This window comes from Eptatretus burgeri, chromosome 17 (assembly GCF_056783735.1).
Source record: "Eptatretus burgeri isolate ZD-2024b chromosome 17, Ebu_testis_v1, whole genome shotgun sequence".
In the NCBI taxonomy this organism is placed as follows: domain Eukaryota; kingdom Metazoa; phylum Chordata; class Myxini; order Myxiniformes; family Myxinidae; genus Eptatretus; species Eptatretus burgeri.
Window position 1 is genome coordinate 57,796,913 of NC_140977.1, and position 16,857 is coordinate 57,813,769.

General features: G+C 45.7%; 1 protein-coding gene across 1 annotated transcript in view; it reads left to right on the top strand.

Moving 5' to 3' along the window:
- The window catches only part of LOC147010218 (otogelin-like), a 122,256-nt gene extending 105,827 nt beyond the window's left edge, over positions 1–16,429 (top strand). The window contains exons 44-52 of the mRNA XM_085863365.1: positions 8,532–8,744; positions 10,064–10,273; positions 10,885–10,986; positions 11,159–11,361; positions 13,214–13,318; positions 13,409–13,528; positions 14,430–14,475; positions 15,606–15,685; positions 15,864–16,429. Of these exons, the coding sequence (XP_085719491.1) occupies positions 8,532–8,744; positions 10,064–10,273; positions 10,885–10,986; positions 11,159–11,361; positions 13,214–13,318; positions 13,409–13,528; positions 14,430–14,475; positions 15,606–15,685; positions 15,864–16,061 (1,277 nt within the window). The 3' untranslated portion in view covers positions 16,062–16,429. The remainder of the gene's footprint in view (positions 1–8,531; positions 8,745–10,063; positions 10,274–10,884; positions 10,987–11,158; positions 11,362–13,213; positions 13,319–13,408; positions 13,529–14,429; positions 14,476–15,605; positions 15,686–15,863) is intronic.
- Positions 16,430–16,857: the final 428 nt, after the last annotated feature.

Here is a 16,857-nt window from a genome sequence, read left to right on the forward strand (position 1 = left end):
CTTCCATGTTCTGGATTTTTCCTTACCTATTGCCGAGCATTATCCTTACTTTGGCTTTCCCTTTCTCACCCAGCTTCTCCTTTTTCTTTACGTTTCTCTTCTGGCTTACTTGTTTCCTTTCGGTTCATTTGTTTCTCCATCTGCAACTGCTCTCCAAGGTATCATTTTCTCCTAGTTTATCGATGCGGCCCATCTTTTGTAGCTCTCCACCTTTCTCAGCAAATCTATGTTTTGCTTCTCTATCTTCAACTTCTCCAACTCTTGATTTCCTCATTATTCAATTTCTATTCTTGTATTCACATTCACTGTGCCTTGAGCCATTGCATTTCTTTGATTCTCAACATCTACGTTTGGCTGAGCTTCTCATCTCAGGTGTGAAACTTTCTTGTTCAATGGTTCCCAGCATGCTGTCATCAGGAAGAGCAAGCGAGCTCTCGCTGGAACCATTGCCAAATTCCAAATTCCTGTTCTAACTACTGCTGGAAAGGCAAAGGCAAACCAGCCAGTATGACGCAAGGCTCAGAACCTGATTTGGCAGAACCAACCCTCTGTAACACACAGTATGGTACATCGGATCAGAGTGATACTCGAATCCTCATTGCACACCGCTCCTTCCCAATTCCAGATCCAGGCGATGCATGACGTCATTGCCAGGCATTGAAGGAAGTCCTCTTTTTTTTACTCCGTTTCTTTTCTTGCTTTCTTGTTTTCTTTTTCTCTCCTTTTTTTCTTTGTTACCCTCACCGAAGGAGAGGGTATTGCATTTGCGTCCATTTGTTACTTGCCCGAATTTTTTTTTTTTTTTGACAAGTATGTTGATCGCCTCCTTTTGTGTTTGTGTGTTTGTTTGTCTGTCCACTCGCTTCCAGCCCAAACCGCTCAACCGATCATTCTGAAATTTTCAGAGATTAATGTCACTGACCCTGCGACAGTCCCACATTGAAGGATCGTAAAATTTGGTCGATCAAAAAGGTCTACATTGGCCAATAGGCCAATTTGGGCCAAATTTTCTAAAATCCTCAATTTTCATCCAATTGACTTGAAAGTTGAACAGGATTTGCATGTCTGGTTGGTGAATTCAACCACCTCTAACTTTTGAGGTTATCTTAGGTTAAAAGGTCAACCCAAAATAGGCCAAATTTTAAAATTGCTTCTAAAATTGTCAAGTTTCATCCGATTGACTTGAAATTTGAAGACCATTTGCAGATCAGATCGCTGAATTCAAACACCTATTAATTTTTAGATCAACATAGACCAAAAGGCCAAATTGGGTCAAGTTTTCTAAAATCCTCAATTTTCATCCGATTGAATTGAAATTTGAAGACCATTTGCATTTAGGTCAGGTCAGGTATGGGAGCATGTGCCAGAACAGCACGTCGCTGCGTCCACTTTCCGCCGGTACTCCAGGGGCCTCCGTCTGGCCATCCCCCAGGCAGATGCCAGGCCCATCCCCATCTCCTTGAGATGATGGTCAACCTGTTGCAACCATGAGGCACGTGGTCGACCCACTGGCCTCCTCCACTCATGAGACTCCCTCGCTGAGAGAATCTGGTGAGCAGGATCAGAGTCAGGAAAACGAGCCACATGTCCATACAGCCGCAACTGACGCTCACGGACTATGCAGGTAACAAATCTCATCCGAGTCTCTCTCAGCAACCACTCGTTGGACACAAAATCCGACCAGCGATAGCCAAGGATTCTCCGAAGAGACCTGGTACCAAAGGAATTAAGTCTCCGTCTCAGATCCTTGGTCAGAGTCCAAGTCTCGCACCCATAGAGCAAGACTGGAAGTACCAAGGACCTGAAGACTCGGACTTTCGTCCTCCCGCACAGGCACCGGCAGCGCCACACCCCATGATCCAGTGAATCCATGCCTCCCCAGGCCCGACCCAGACGTCTATTGACCTCTGACTCGCAGCCAGCAGAGACATGAATATCACTGCCAAGGTAAGTGAATCTCTCCACGACCTCAACATCCTCACCACAAACAGACACAGACAGGACAGCAGCATCCAAGATGTCACCGAAAGCCTGGATCTTAGTTTTGACCCAAGAAACCCGTAATCCCAACGGCTCCGACTCCTCATTCAGCACCTCGAGGGCCCCCAAGAGGATGTCTAAAGTCTCCGCAAAGATGACTGCATCATCTGCAAAGTCAAGGTCCGAGATCTTGACATTCCCAAATGACGCACCGCAACTTGATCTCTCCGACATCCTCCCTAGAATCCAGTCCATACAAGTGCTGAAAAGTGTGGGGGCAAGTACACATCCCTGACGAACTCCAGTAACAACTGGAAATAAGTCAGAGATGGTACCACCAAACTTCACAGCACTCTCAGTACCAGAGTAGAGTTCAGACATCAGATCGATCAGTTTTGGTGGCATCCCACGAAGACCAAGAATCCTCCAGAGGACATCCCGATTCACTGAATCGAACGCTTTACAGAGATCAACATAGGCTGCAAGCAGCCCCTGCCGAAACTCTCGTCTGCGTTCGGTGAGGACACGAAGTGCAAGGATACGGTCAATCGTTGACCTCTTTGGTGTAAAGCCTGACTGCTCTGGACGCTGGTGCTCAAGCAGATGGTGGCGAACCCTATCGAGAATTATCCGAGCAAAGACCTTGCCCGGCACTGAGAGCAGCGTCACCCCTCGGTAGTTGTTGCAGTCTTGGCGATCACCCTTCCCTTTCCAGAGAGGGACAACAAGGCCCCTCTTCCAGTCAGTTGGGATGATGCCTGTGTTCCAGGCAGAGCACAAAACTGCATGCAACGACACGAGTGCAGCATTTCCACCAGCCTTGAGAAGTTCGGCATGGATGCCACAGATCCCTGGAGCTTTGCCCCGTTTCAACTGGTTCACCGCAGCCCGTGTTTCCACAAGCGTAGGTGGACCACAGTTGATTCGAGGGTCAACAACAGGGATTGTAACACCCTTAACGTCCAACTCGACAGCTGGGGGATCAGCCTGGTACAACCGCTCAAAGTAACCAGCCCAGCGGGCCTTCACTTCAGACTCCTCTGTCAAGAGCCTACCACTCTCTACTCGAACTGTAGTGCTCCGAGGGATGGGCTTGGATGAACGTAATGCGCGAATTCCCCTGTAAGCGGGACGAGAATCACCTGTCCACAGGTGATGCTCTACCCCCTCACAGATTCCTCGCACATAGGCCTCCTTGTCCACCCTCAGTGCATGTACAGTTTTATGCCTCAGCTCCCTGAACAGCTCAGCTCTGCCATTCAGCCTGGCCCTGCGACTCTGGTCAATGGTATCCAGTGTCCCTTGAGAGACAAAATTCTTCTTTGCCCTGCAGTGAGCTCCAAGGCATCCACCGGCAACATCAAGGACGGTGGTCTTGAAGGCGCTCCACAACTCTTCAGGACACCGCAAAGTACCCAGACTCCCCAAGTGTCCACTCAGCCTGTTCGCAAACTCCTCAGCTACTCTCTCATCCCTGAGCTTGGCAACATCCAGCCTAGGCTGGGATGGTACCATTCTCCAGGATTTAAGGTGCAGCTTTGGAGTTGCTACAACAAGCCTGTGGTCAGTATTGAGGAACTGAGCACTCCGGTAGACCCTGCAGTTCTGGATCATCCTCCAACGACCGTCAATGAGGACATGGTCAATCTCCTTTGCCACACCGCCAGCGTTGGAATACCAAGTCCAGCGATGAGCTTGTCGGCGCTGAAACCATGAACCAGCCACCCTAAGTCCATGACTTCTTGCAAAGTCAAGGAACTTAGTGCCATTCTGGTTCATAGTTCCTGACCCATGGGGACCAACACACACCTCATAACCGTCCCTATCAGTTCCAGTTGATGCATTGAAATCCCCCAAGACTAGAAGTGTATCTCGTCTGGGGCACTGATCAACCACAGACTCGAGTGTGGCGTAGAATGCATCCTTCACGGTGAGATCACTCGCCTCAGTCGGAGCATAAACAGAGACCAGGGAAATGACACCTAAGGAGTGACAAATCCTTAATCTCATAATATGCTCGTTGACCGGTGTTACCTCAATTATCATTGGGGTCAGCTTATTGGACACAGCTACAGCAACTCCTTGGGTATGGTAACCATCAGAGTGACCAGACCAATAGTAGGTGTAACCACCCACCATTATCTCGCCGCAATCCGGTCTCCGAACCTCAGATAGAGCTGCAATCCCGATGTCCAAACGCTTGAGCTCAGATGATAACAGAGACAGGTGATCATCCTCTCTTAGGGATAGGACATTCCAGGCACCCACCCGAAGGGACCGCCTCAGGTTAACCCAAGGAGACCGCCGTCTGGTGGACGACACCTCAGCACCACTCCGACACACTCTCCCGCAATCTGACCCAGGGATGTTACCCCGTGGTTTCCCTCCTATCAAAGATTGGGGGTCCCGAAGGCTTTGCCCCAATCCCGTCATCCGGTGAGCTGCCCTGCGAAGGGAAGCTGCACAGGAGGTACTCCCACGGAGTGGGTTTTCAGATTTTTTTGCGTTTTTACGTTTTGCGGAATGAAGGGTTTTACGGTGGCCGGAGTGCAAATCCTGCCACCAACCTCCTAATAAGAAGTGACCCAACTGCAGGAGGACGTCCGCAGACACAGTTGGGCACTAGATATGGATGGCCGTTGGCTCACAAGGAGCTCCTCCGCCCTTTGACCTTAACTCAACCACCTATTAATTTTGAGGTCAACATAGACCGAAATTCTAAAATCTTCATTTTTCATCCGATTGAGTTGAAATTTGAAGAGCATTGGCATGTCAGGTTACCAAATTCAACCACCTATTAATTTTGTGGTAAGCATAGGCCAAAAGGTCCACATAGACCAAAATGTCAACACAGGCCAAATTTCTAAAAATTTCAAATAAAATCCAATTAACTTGAAATTTGAAGAGCATTGGCATGTCAGGTTACCAAATTCAACCACATTAATTTTGTGGTAAACATAGGCCAAAATGTCAACACAGGCCAAATTTCTAAAATTTTCAATTAAAGTCCAATTCACTTGAAATTTGAAGAGCATTTGCATATCTGGTCACTGAATTCAACCACCTACTAATTTTGAGGTAAATATTGGCCAAAAGGTCGATATCAGCCAATCTGGGCCAAATTTTCTAAATCCTCATTATTCATCCGATTGAGTTGAAATTTGAAAAGGATTTACATTTCAGATCACCGAATTCAACCACCTAATATTTTTGTGGTTACCAGAGTCGAAAAGGTCAACATAGACCAAAAGGTCAACAGAGGCCAACTTTCTAAAATCCTCAATTTTAATCAAATTAACTTGAAATTTGAAGAGCATTTTCATGTCAGGTCACTGAATTCAACTACCATTTAATTTTAAGGTCAAAAGGTCAACACAGGCCTAGCTTCTAAAATTGATAGATAGGGCCAAAAACTGAATATATCAATATATCTCAAAACAAGGTGGACGAGTGATGACAAAACAAGGTGGATGAGTTGAATAGGTGACAAGAACAAGTAGATTGGATTTTGGTTTGGATCCAGCCCATCAGTGAGATACAAAACCTGAACTGTTTGTTCCACTTGCCAGAGGTATGCGCTCCACCGACTGCCATTCTACTTTGTGCTGTTTGCCAAGTTGTCATTCTTTGAGTGATTTTTTTTCATTTGTTTGTCTGTCTGTCTGTCTATCAGCACAGAACTTTAGTGTTTTTCTCCACAACCGCTTGTCGGGTTCTTTTTCGGGTTCCTTCTTGGTCTTCCATTTCATTATGTTTGTACCATATCCTGATGCTGTGTGGACTGTGTGTGCTTCCCCACTAACAGACCTCTGGTAGCTTGTACCTGTTGCTGCGTTTTAGCCTGGGGAGTAACTGCTGAAATCTATCTGTCCGGAAACTTCCTGACATCTTTGTTCCTTTCACATTTCTTTCTAAAAAATTTTTTTCACAATTCTTTTTAGTCATTCTAATTCTTGCGCTTTCTTCTCTTTTATCTTTTACTCTCTATTCCGCTTTCTTTATATATCTCTCCAAGGAAAAGTGAATTCTTGCAGAATTTTTTTTTTTCTGTAAGGCTCACTTGGCTGCGCCTGGATGGGTTTGAGGGTGGTGGAGTAGCGGCTGAAACCCGAACACTATCCAGGTTCCTCCTGATGACTCCATCATTTCTCTTTAAATCTTCAGGTTCCTTCTTGGTCTTCCATTTCATTATTGATTATGACGTCATAGGTCACATGGTGTTGCAGCCATGTTGGAAAAAGCAGAAAAACTTTGGACTTCTGTATCTCTGAAACCACATGAAGGAAAAAATTGAAACATGGCACAAGACAAGTACTCCTCATGGGGAATAAATGTGATTTTTGATGATGTCATAAGTACCTTTGTTATGACGTCATAACTGCAGATATAGAATGCTACATCTGATTAGTATGACAATTTTTTGAGGTTCATGTAGGGATAAAATGGTCCACAGAAAAAAAAAAATTGATGACATCATCAGTCACGTGACTCGGCAGCCATAGTGTTTGAAATAAAAAAAATAAAAAAATTCAAACCCTTCAAAAATCCCTTTCTCTGAAGTGGCTGAACAGATTGAGGCAAAACTTTACCTGTATGACTGCCTATCCATGAGGAACAAAAGGCTGACACATATGATGTCATAGGTCACATGATTTGGCAGCCATATTGGATATACCCAAAAACCTAGAAAAAAATTTCTTCTCCAGAAAAACTGGGCAGATCAAGGGGAAACTTCACACAAATGTTCCCCAAGCCTTGGCGATACCAGGGTATTCACGAATAATTGTAAGTCACATTGATCTGGCAGCCATATAGGATTGAGCAAAAATCTTTAAAAAATGATCTCTCTTGAAACGGTTAATCATTCGATGTGAAACTTCAAAATTATGATCTAGCGGTGATGGGGAAAATATGTTTTAAATTTCAAACTGATTGGGCGCATTGTCTGGCAGCTAGAACTATTTATTTATTTTGATGTGGGTTCTTTTTGATTTTTTTTTTTTTGAATAAAGCTCACTTGGCTGTGCCTGGGTGGGTTAGAGTGTAGAAGCTGAAATGTGAATCCGATCCAGGTTCCTCATGACGACCTCATCTTTTCTTTTTTCTTGTTCGGGTTCCTTCTGATTACTCCAACGCAGGACTGTACCAATTTGGTCTCTAATTTGATCTGAATTTAATTAATTTTAATCCCATAGTAAATTCAATCGAATAATAATAAACGTCATGTGCCAGAGTCAGGTGTCCGATCAAAGCAGGACATCTTGGTACCGGGTCCTCACTGCCAGCAGTTATAAAGTGGCAGTTTAGTTATGTCTATTAATTATGTAACATCAGTACACAAACACCACACAAAACAACACAAACACCACCACAAGAACAAGTCCTGGCAAGGGTCTGCAGTCTTTGTTTTCTTTCTTTCTTTCTTGTTTGTCTGGGCGATATCTCAGCCATCCTTTGAGCTCGGAAGCTGAAATTTGGGAAGATAAGTGAAGATGTCTTGTACCGTCTCCTCTCTAGACCCCCTTTTACTGTGTCTGTGATCTGCCCCCCCCCCTATATTTCCTCAGGGCGTTCAAGGTCCCCCAAAAAACCCTTTCTGGTGAAACGGCCAAAATCATGAATCGCTGTTCACCTTCACTCTTTCATTCCTCTTTTTTTTCCCCACCTCTGGAATAAACTTCCACACTCTCTTCAATCCCTCTCCTCCCTCCAGCTCTTCAAAGTAGCTGTTCACCACTATCTCATATCTTCCCCCATCCAAAATTTGGATGATTTCTACCCCCGTTAATCTAACCCAAACCCACCTCCTTCAAATTCCCTGTTTTCCTTCCTGAAAGTCCCATTAGTACCATCTTGTTTACACCATGTACCCCACCCCATCCCTCTCCCTTCCACTGATCTCCTATTGTCTTTGTTCCCCACTATTTTGTGCTTCCCTCTCCCGTCCCTCTTGTCCTCTCCCTTGTTATATGTGTCTGTGTATTATCTCTAACGAGAGCCTCGACTTGGTGTACAAAAAAAAGTGCTTTGGCAAAAATGATATTTTAAAATTTTTGATTAATCAATTAATTGATTAATTTCTTAATTATTATCGATTTATGAAAACGTTTCTTTCTTTTATTTCTCATCTCGGCAATATCTCAGGCACCATTTGAACTAGGAAGCTGATATTTGGACACAACGATGAACAAGTGATTTGGCTTTCAAGGGTATTTTTGATGTATTGATTAATCAATTAATCGATTGATTATTAATTTTTCGATTAATTACTTTTATTTTCAAAAAGTTACAGATCCGGATGGAAACGGTGGCGGTTTAGGTGTGCGATTAGCCACTTGATGAAGAAATTAATTATTTTACGATTATTATTTATTTATTTTACTTATGCAATTAATAAATCAATTATTGTGCACCGCTCCCTCCCAATTCCGACTCCATGTGCTGCAGGGCGACATGTTGCATGCCAGAGGATTTGTTATATATTTATTTGGCATGGGGGCGGTGTACTTTGAATTTACCTAAACTTGTCATCCATTCTTTTTATTTCCCAGCTTTGGTTTGCCCTCCTGGCATGCTGTACAGCCCCTGCATTCAACCTGGATCATTACCATCTTGTGGTCAAACGACCGGTCAGAGCTATGCGGATGAGGATGCGGATGAGGTGGCCACTGGCTGGGAGCCAATCGGTGAGGCATGCATCTGCCGACCCGGCTTGTTGCTTCATCGTACGGACCACACCCTTTGTGTACCGAAGGAAAAATGTGGTAAGAACTTTTTTAGGTGAGAAAAGCTTAAAGAGCTGGGCAATGGGTTCTCTCTTTCAGTAGAATCAATGTAGGAACGGATAAGGAATGTTTGCATCAAGTAAAATTGATTCCAAATCCATCGATTGATTTTTGCGTGCAATGAAATGCAAGTAACGACATATTTCCATACATGATGTCATTGGTGTGCCCCCCGTTGTCAACAACGAGAGAAACTCAAGTTCATTTTGGCCTGAAAACTTGGCCTGAAAACGCGAGCTCTTTCTTTTTGGTTCTTCTGTGTGGCTCCTTTGTCCTTCTACCGCGTTTGACGGATGTTTGAGGGTATTTTGTTTTCCAGCAGATTTCCCAGACATTTTATACCCCCAGATGTTTGTACGATGTTGAGTTTTTGATCTCTTTATCCGATCGTTGTTTGGGAGTTGATTTTGATGATCTCTGTGTTTGTTACCTGACCTGCTGCCAAACTGCATTCGGCACAATTGTCAAGTCGATGGGTAGTTTTGGCCTTGATCATCATCAGAGTGATAATTGTTTCACCATTTTTTGGTTGCTCGGCTAGATTTTCATAATTTGGTGCATAAGCTTTCAGATCATCCATGTACAGCAGCTGTGAATGTACAGTGGGAGAGACCATACAGTGGGTGTGACCTTTCAGCGGGTGTGACCGTACAGCAACCACGACCCTACAGTGGGTGTGACCTTTACAGTGAGTCTGACCTTACAGTGGGTGTGACCTTACAGTGAGTGTGACCTTACTGCGAGTGTTACCTTACACCGGGTGTGACCCCACAGCAGAAGTGACCTTACAGCGGGTGTGACCGTTCAGCGGGTGTGAACCCACAGTGGGTGTAACCCCACAATGGATGTGACCCTACAGTGGGAGTCTGTGTGAAGAGGTGACGGTGTGTTAGTGTTGGTCATCTGAATTTGAATGTTGTATTGATTTTTAAATTGTGATTTTATTTTTTTTTTACATTGTTTCCTGTGCATCCACTTCACACCAAGCTGACTTCAGAAATTAATCAATTCCATTGCTTCCATTTTCAAATTGGATTCACTCACATTACTCGAGTTGAGTTATGAACACAGCAGGAAGGTTTGGTTGATTCCCGTGGGAGGTGTTCGTGCTGGGTTAAAATCCCATAAAATTGCTGTCGTATTTCTATTTGACTGTGCACATCAGAGTGCTGCATCAAGGAGCCCTTGTCTTGCAAAAGGGGCAACCACCTCTTTATTCCTTGTTGTAATCTCTCCCGGTAATCGTAATTATTTTCAAACATCTTGTGTTGTTTCCCCCCCCCCCCATGACCCTGCAGCTTGCACTGACACACAGGGTATTCCGAGAGCTGAGGGAGAAGAGTGGCAGCCCCCCTCATGCCCCTGCTGTGTGATGCACTGCCTGTCTAACGGATCCCTTCTGGTCACACACCAAGCCTGTCCGACTCCGACCAGCACCTCCTGTCCCCCTGAACGCTTCCTAGTGGCCCAGGTTTCGCCAGGGAGCTGCTGTCCTCACTATGTTTGCGGTATAGAAGGATCCCCTGATTATTTGTATTATTTCAATGTCTATGTCTATCTGTACCTCCGTGTTTTTTTATATCTCATTTATGGGTTTTTGTATACATAGTCGAGGCTCGTGGAAGAACTAGTACACTGAACAGATTAGAAAGTAATCGACAAAAACAGGACGCAAAACACGCATGTACGGAGAAGGAAACTCCAAGGAGGGAAAACTGGAAAATTAGGAGGGATTTGGGGTGGGGGGGGGAGTGGGGTTAACGAGGGTAGAAAAGGTCATGGTATTGGATTGGGGATGATCTGAGATGGCGGTGAACAGCTGCCTTGAAGACCTGAAGGGAAGAATGAGATTAAAGACAACGTGGAAGTTGATTCCACAGGTGGGAATAAAGAGGAACGAATGAGTGGAGATAAGCAGTGATCCTGGATTTCGGTAGTTTCACCAGAAGGGGGTTGATGGTGGACCGTGTAAATCCTGCAAAAACCTGGGGGTGGAAGGATTGGGGGGGGGGAGGGGGTGGGCAAAGCACGGAAAGAGCAGAGGGTGCAAGACCAGAAAGGAGGTGATAGAAGACAGGAAGACAGGGTTAGTCATGGTAATTGTATTCTTGTGCCACAGTGTGCAAGCCCTGTATGCGACGGCCAATGGTTTGTACACCTGGTCACTTCCTCCGCATCCTTCCAGCTTCTCCCAACCACTGCTGTTCTCGTTATGTCTGTGGTAAGACCTGCGTCTTTTGTAATGATAGTCCATGTGTGTTCACACCTCGGATTTTGACTACGCTATGACCAAAGCATTAAGAGGGTCCATGGTACCTGTACGCTCAGGGAATTGCTTTATCTAATTATTACTCTTCTGAATGCCATTTCTCCCTGCATACCACTTTCCTCAGAGCGTGTGGAGATGTGTATGTTCAGCCCGTCCACCATTCCTGTTCTCAGCCACAGGGCTATCCCTGTGGCCTGTTCTCTATTCGCTTGCCTTCCTGGCCACCTGCCGAGCGAGCCACTGGGCCATCCCCCCAGTCAACTGCCCGGTCGCCTATCATGCCAACCGCTCATCTCAAACAACAGCTGTGGCAGACATTGCCAGGAGGTGGTTTCATATTTTAAAAATTCTTCATGAGCATGGGGTTCGAATGGTGAAACTGGGAGAATCTCATGTATGGACAAAAACAATCATAGAAATGTAGAACCAGTTAATGGCCAAAAGGTATAACGGAACATTATTTAAAATGAGCTAAGAATATCTAAATGAAGTGTATTGGAGAGAGGTGGAGGTGATGCAGAACAGTGTTACACGATTCAAGTTTGTTATTGGTACAAGCCGAGTGTGTCGGTGAGGTGACAACTTTTGGGATCACGTATATGTACACCTGGAGAAGGGTTAAGCATGGGCTATACTTTCCTGGATCATAGGAATAACCAGGAAAACAATTCAACATCCAATACGTTTATCAAACGTGCGACGGAGGCCTCAAGACCACTCAATAATGACATCCAATGATGTCACAATTGAACGAATGTCTCAAAAGGTCAGTAAATGTGTGCAAGCACCTTTAGAACGATTGAGTGCTGCAAACCTCCTCTCTATCCCTGGAGGAAGCCACGGCAGGGAATCCAAAAGGGAGTCGTTGACATTGCTGGTGCAAAGCAGCCTTCAACTGTGCCTCCACAGGAGGGTCCATTTTCTTCAATCTACATCCAAGAATGTCCCAGCCGTGCTCGATTGGATTTAAATCAGGACTCCTTGTTTTTGCGTCAGTTCACAAGAAGTTGGTAACTGCACAAGAACGGTGTGGGTCATCTGCCATTGTCATCTATGAACGCATGTCGAGTGAGAAGTGAGGAGTTGTCAAAATGTGGAACGACGTGATCCGACGTGATCCGACTGTGGAATTTTTTTTTCACTTGTCAGCTTACCCCGTACATTGGCAAGGACCTGTTTGCAATCGTAACATGCAGCACCATGTCATCACCAAACGGGAGGGACTCCACAATGTCCTTCTTGGGTGTAGAGACTGTTCGGCCCCGCCAAACCCGAAAACGCAGCCTGTACATAGAGGGTTCTTTCATTGATGTTTGAAAGAAAATTTGAATCTGATTAAATTGGTTTTTCACAAATACTACTATTCCATCGACATACTTGACGTTTTTGTGTACATCAGTCAGTTAGGACACTATTAACCAAAATGTCAATCAGCCGAAGGGCTTTAAACACCTTTCTGGCAACTGTGGTCCCTCCCATCCACTCCATCCGCCTTCCACCCCCCCTTGGCAAAATAATGAATCCATGGACACGTTTCTGGCTCGCATGGCTGGAGTTGAGTTCTTAGCACCGAGTGAATTTATCCTAAATGTTGAGCTGGTGCAGACTGTGTTGTGGTGGGACTGTGTATTGAATAACAATGGTTATTTACTGTCGTACGATAAGAATATGCTAGTTGGGATAGGCCGTTGCACTGAGATAACATGGTGTCCTGCTCGAGGCTTACACTTGTAGTGGTTAAAAGATACCTTTACAGAGCAGCAGCAGAACAATAATCTGGTTGATACGAATTATAAGCGTGGACATTGGTGATTGGTCCTGGTGTTGCCTGGTAACATATGTGAACACTGATTTGCAGAGATTCCAGATTGTTCTGGGATGTGGGCATGACATGGGCTCAAGACTAAAGCAGAAGATGGAGGTCATATTAGAGGATAGGAGGAGAGGAGATGGAGGTGACGTGGGTAAATTGTTCTCAGGCAAAAATGCTGCAGTTTAACTATAGTACATCAGAGTTGTACTCTCATATACTACAGTAGTCTGCAGAGAATTGCTACAGAAAAGGAATGTTATTTTTTGCCTGTGTTGTAGTTGATCGTGACCTTATAATGCAGCTTTAAAATCCTCAAAATGCATCAACACGTCACAGGAGGAAGCAGCATCTCATTTGCCTTTTCAGCACCAACGATACGAAGCTCCCAGCATGCCTCCTGAGAGCTGCGGACAGTGTCGTAACATCAGCTGCATAGGCACCACTGGCAATGGTTCACGGCGGATGTGGAAGGTGTGCATGAGACGTGGGTCATCACTCGGGTCCTTTCACTAGCTTTGTTTATTGTTGGCGTTGATGTTGCTCATGCGTGTGTACATACAGGCCGGAGCGGTATGGATGCATGGATGCACGCAGTTTTCCTGCGTCGAGACCCCGGCTGGAGCGACAACCATATCCTCCCCTGTAGTCTGCCCCCCTTTCAATGCTAAGGAATGCTTACAGGTAAAATAGAGGAGCTGTGTAACTGGTTGATGTGATTTTGGTCTCCCTTTGGAGACTCGCATTTGAAGTCTCATCTGTGGTTAACGCTACAGGCCATAAATGATGCTAATGAGGCAATATGGTCCCACTCAAAGAGAAAATCTTTTACCATGGTTGTTTGGAGGGGCTTGTGTTTGGAAAACATTTTATGGGATATTTAAAAGTTTTTTTTTAAGTATTTGAGGTGGTCAGATTTGAATGTCCCATCTGAGGACATCTTCCCAATCGATGACATCCTCCCGACTGAGGACATCATTGCCTCTAAGGACATCGTCCCGACCAAGGACATTGTCCTGACCGAGAACATCGTCCCCTCTGAGGACATTGTCCCGACTGAAGACTTCGCCTCGACCGAGGACGTTGTCCCTCTCAGGAGATTGTCCGGACTGAGTACATGGTCCCGACTGAGGACATTGTCCCGATTGAGGACATCACCCTGATCGAGGACGTCGTCTCGACCGAAGACATAGTCCTGACCGAAGACTTAGTCCTGACCGAGGACGTCATCCCGACCGAGGACGGCGTCCCGATCCAATCGAGGACGTCATCTCGACCGAGGACGTCATCCCATCTGATGACATCGTTCCAACCAAGGACAAGGTCTTCTCCAGAATGCATTGATCTCTGCTGGAACTGTGCCAGAATGGAACCTCAGATGTTACGTTTTGTGGGTTTTGTGTTTCCAACATCTCATAGATTGAATACCATTACATCATAACTTCAATCTCAAGTTGTTATTGAAACCATGAACTTCACCCTATGTTAAGAGGTGCTGTTTTTTTTTTTGTGTGTGACGACCTCCAGTCGGTGGGAATCATGTCGGAGTAACTTGGTGCGTTCTATTGTGTGTCCTTGTCCACAGGCTGGAGGAGTTGTCCGTGCTTTTATGAACAGCTGCTGCAAGACATGTACGTGAATGCAGACACTCTTGCACTGGGAGACATATGTCATAGTCTGTAAATATGATGAAGAACACGACGATAATAGGTCATGCCAGACCAAGAAGATGAAGACCCGACGTGTGGATCCGTGAAACCCGCAAACAAAACCATTGGAAACCTTTCAAATCGTCCCGTGATCAGAATGTCCCAGAAGTCATTGCTTCGTGGTACCAGAGAGTAAACATAGGTGGTGAATCGGATAAACATCCGAAGGGTTAGCTCGTTGAGCTCACTCTCACTCCAGCTTTGATTCCGTACGAGGTACGACTTCCTTACAAGTCGTTTTTTAATGTGCCGTCAGCTGGGGGCATTGCACACAGTCCTCAGGATAGGAACGTAAAGCTGGCTATCCTGTCTGCATCTAGTTGTTTAAATTCCCACACTGTTTTTCTGTACTTGGTGAAGGCTCGTGGAAACGTTTTCATAACGAGTAGGCCATTGTGGGCCAGTTCCCTGGCGAAATTCCCTGCGGGGGTTATCTGGGGTGTGGACGAGACACACAGTTGATGAGCCAAACGACTTCCTGCTGTGCCTGAGATGTAAATAATAACATTCTGGTGAATGGGGTTCATGAAGACCTTCAAGAATACAAGCGGTTCATGAACACCTTCATGGCTACACGGAGTTCATGTAGATCCTCATGGATGTAAAGGGTTCATGAATACCCTCATGGATGCAAGGGGTTCATGAATACCCTCATGGATGTAAGGGGTTCATGAATACCCTCATGGATGTAAGGGGTTCATGAAGACCCTCATGGATGCAAGGGGTTCATGAATACCCTCATGGATGTAAGGGGTTCATGAAGACCTTAATGCAGGCAATGTTCTTGATACGGTTGGTGCTTGTAATGAGTGTTTACAACCAGAGACACTTGAGATGTCCAAGTAGACCGGCAAATGGAGAGATACACAACAAGAAATTGATACAAATCTTCACCTTATGATCTTGATGACCTTGTAAATGCAATTGTGTGCCAAGGTTCACAAGTGCTTGGCATGAAAGGTGTGTGTGTGTGTGTGTGTGTGTGTGTGTGTGTGTGTGTGTGTGTGTGTGTGTGTGTGTGTGTGTGTGTGTGTGTGTGTGTGTGTGTGTAGGTGAACAAGGTGCACAGCTATGCCAGAGGGTCATGGTGAAAATGACCTTGCACAAGCACGATTGTCGCAGCCCCGTGCCCGTACGTACCGACACCACCCATCAACACAACTTATCACTCAGTGCGTACACCCGTTTGTGTGTCCCTAATTTTGTCCAAATGTAGTTGTCCTAGAGCGGCTTACATAGTCGCCGCAGCCTGTAGGGCATCTCGGTTAGGAGGCCAAGGCCCCAAGCTCATGGGTTGCACATGGCACCAGGAACGAGTGGCCTCATGTGACGGAAGGTGTCCTTCGGCGAGCATCTTCAACTCTGGGACGGCCACGGTGGCCCGCTTCTGTAAATGTTGTCGGGACGTGGGCCTGGCATGGCGTCACGTGACCCTGGGCTGTGCCAATGGAACGTGGACCAGAGTTGGCATCCAAGAACCGCTCGCTTGTGCCTGCCAATGGAACTAGAGCATCCAAAATGTCTTGTTCTTGCTCCACTTCCTCTTTCTTCACCTCCTTCACCTCCTTCACCCTTTACCCTATATCTTTATCACCATTTTTTTCTCCTCTTTGCCGGTTTTGTTCCCTGGAATTTCCTTCATTCTCCAAGGATGAGACGTTTTGTTTTACCATTGTTTTTATTTTTATTTTTTAATAATTATTTTTGTTTCATCGCTTGTGTTTTTATTTTATTTTATAGAAACAACTCCAGGGTGGGTGTGACTTACCTTGGTCCTGCGCGTCGTTAGATCATCATCACGGCTTGAACTTTGACCTGTGTCAATATGCTCCTGTGTATGCTGTGCCTGCCAATAAACATGAAATGTTTCAAGGAAGTTTGATGAGGAAATAATGAATGGATTAGACAGAGGGGAGAGGTGAACGTTTTGAAAGCAAGCACAGGTAAAGTGAGAGGAGATGGATACCTGTGTGAAGACGGTACGAGGGATGATGTACGAGCTGTGTGAAGACCTTGTGTGGTTCTCAGCACGAGACCACGTGGTGCGTCGCACTCTATTCCCTTAAAGCTGCGTGGGGTGGGTGAGTGAGTGCTCTCTAATCACTCTCATTCATTCCTCACTCATTCGTCATCCATCCTTGGTCGCATCACCAGGACCAGCAGACGTTTCGGATGAAGTTCCGTTTCACGGTGACGTCGTCTTGGTCCCTCGGTCTATGTCCTCCCCCTCCCTGTGAAAGTCCGGGATGTGTTGGCAAGTCTTCACCACTCGGGGTTCGGGTTTCATGGCGGGATTAGAGACAG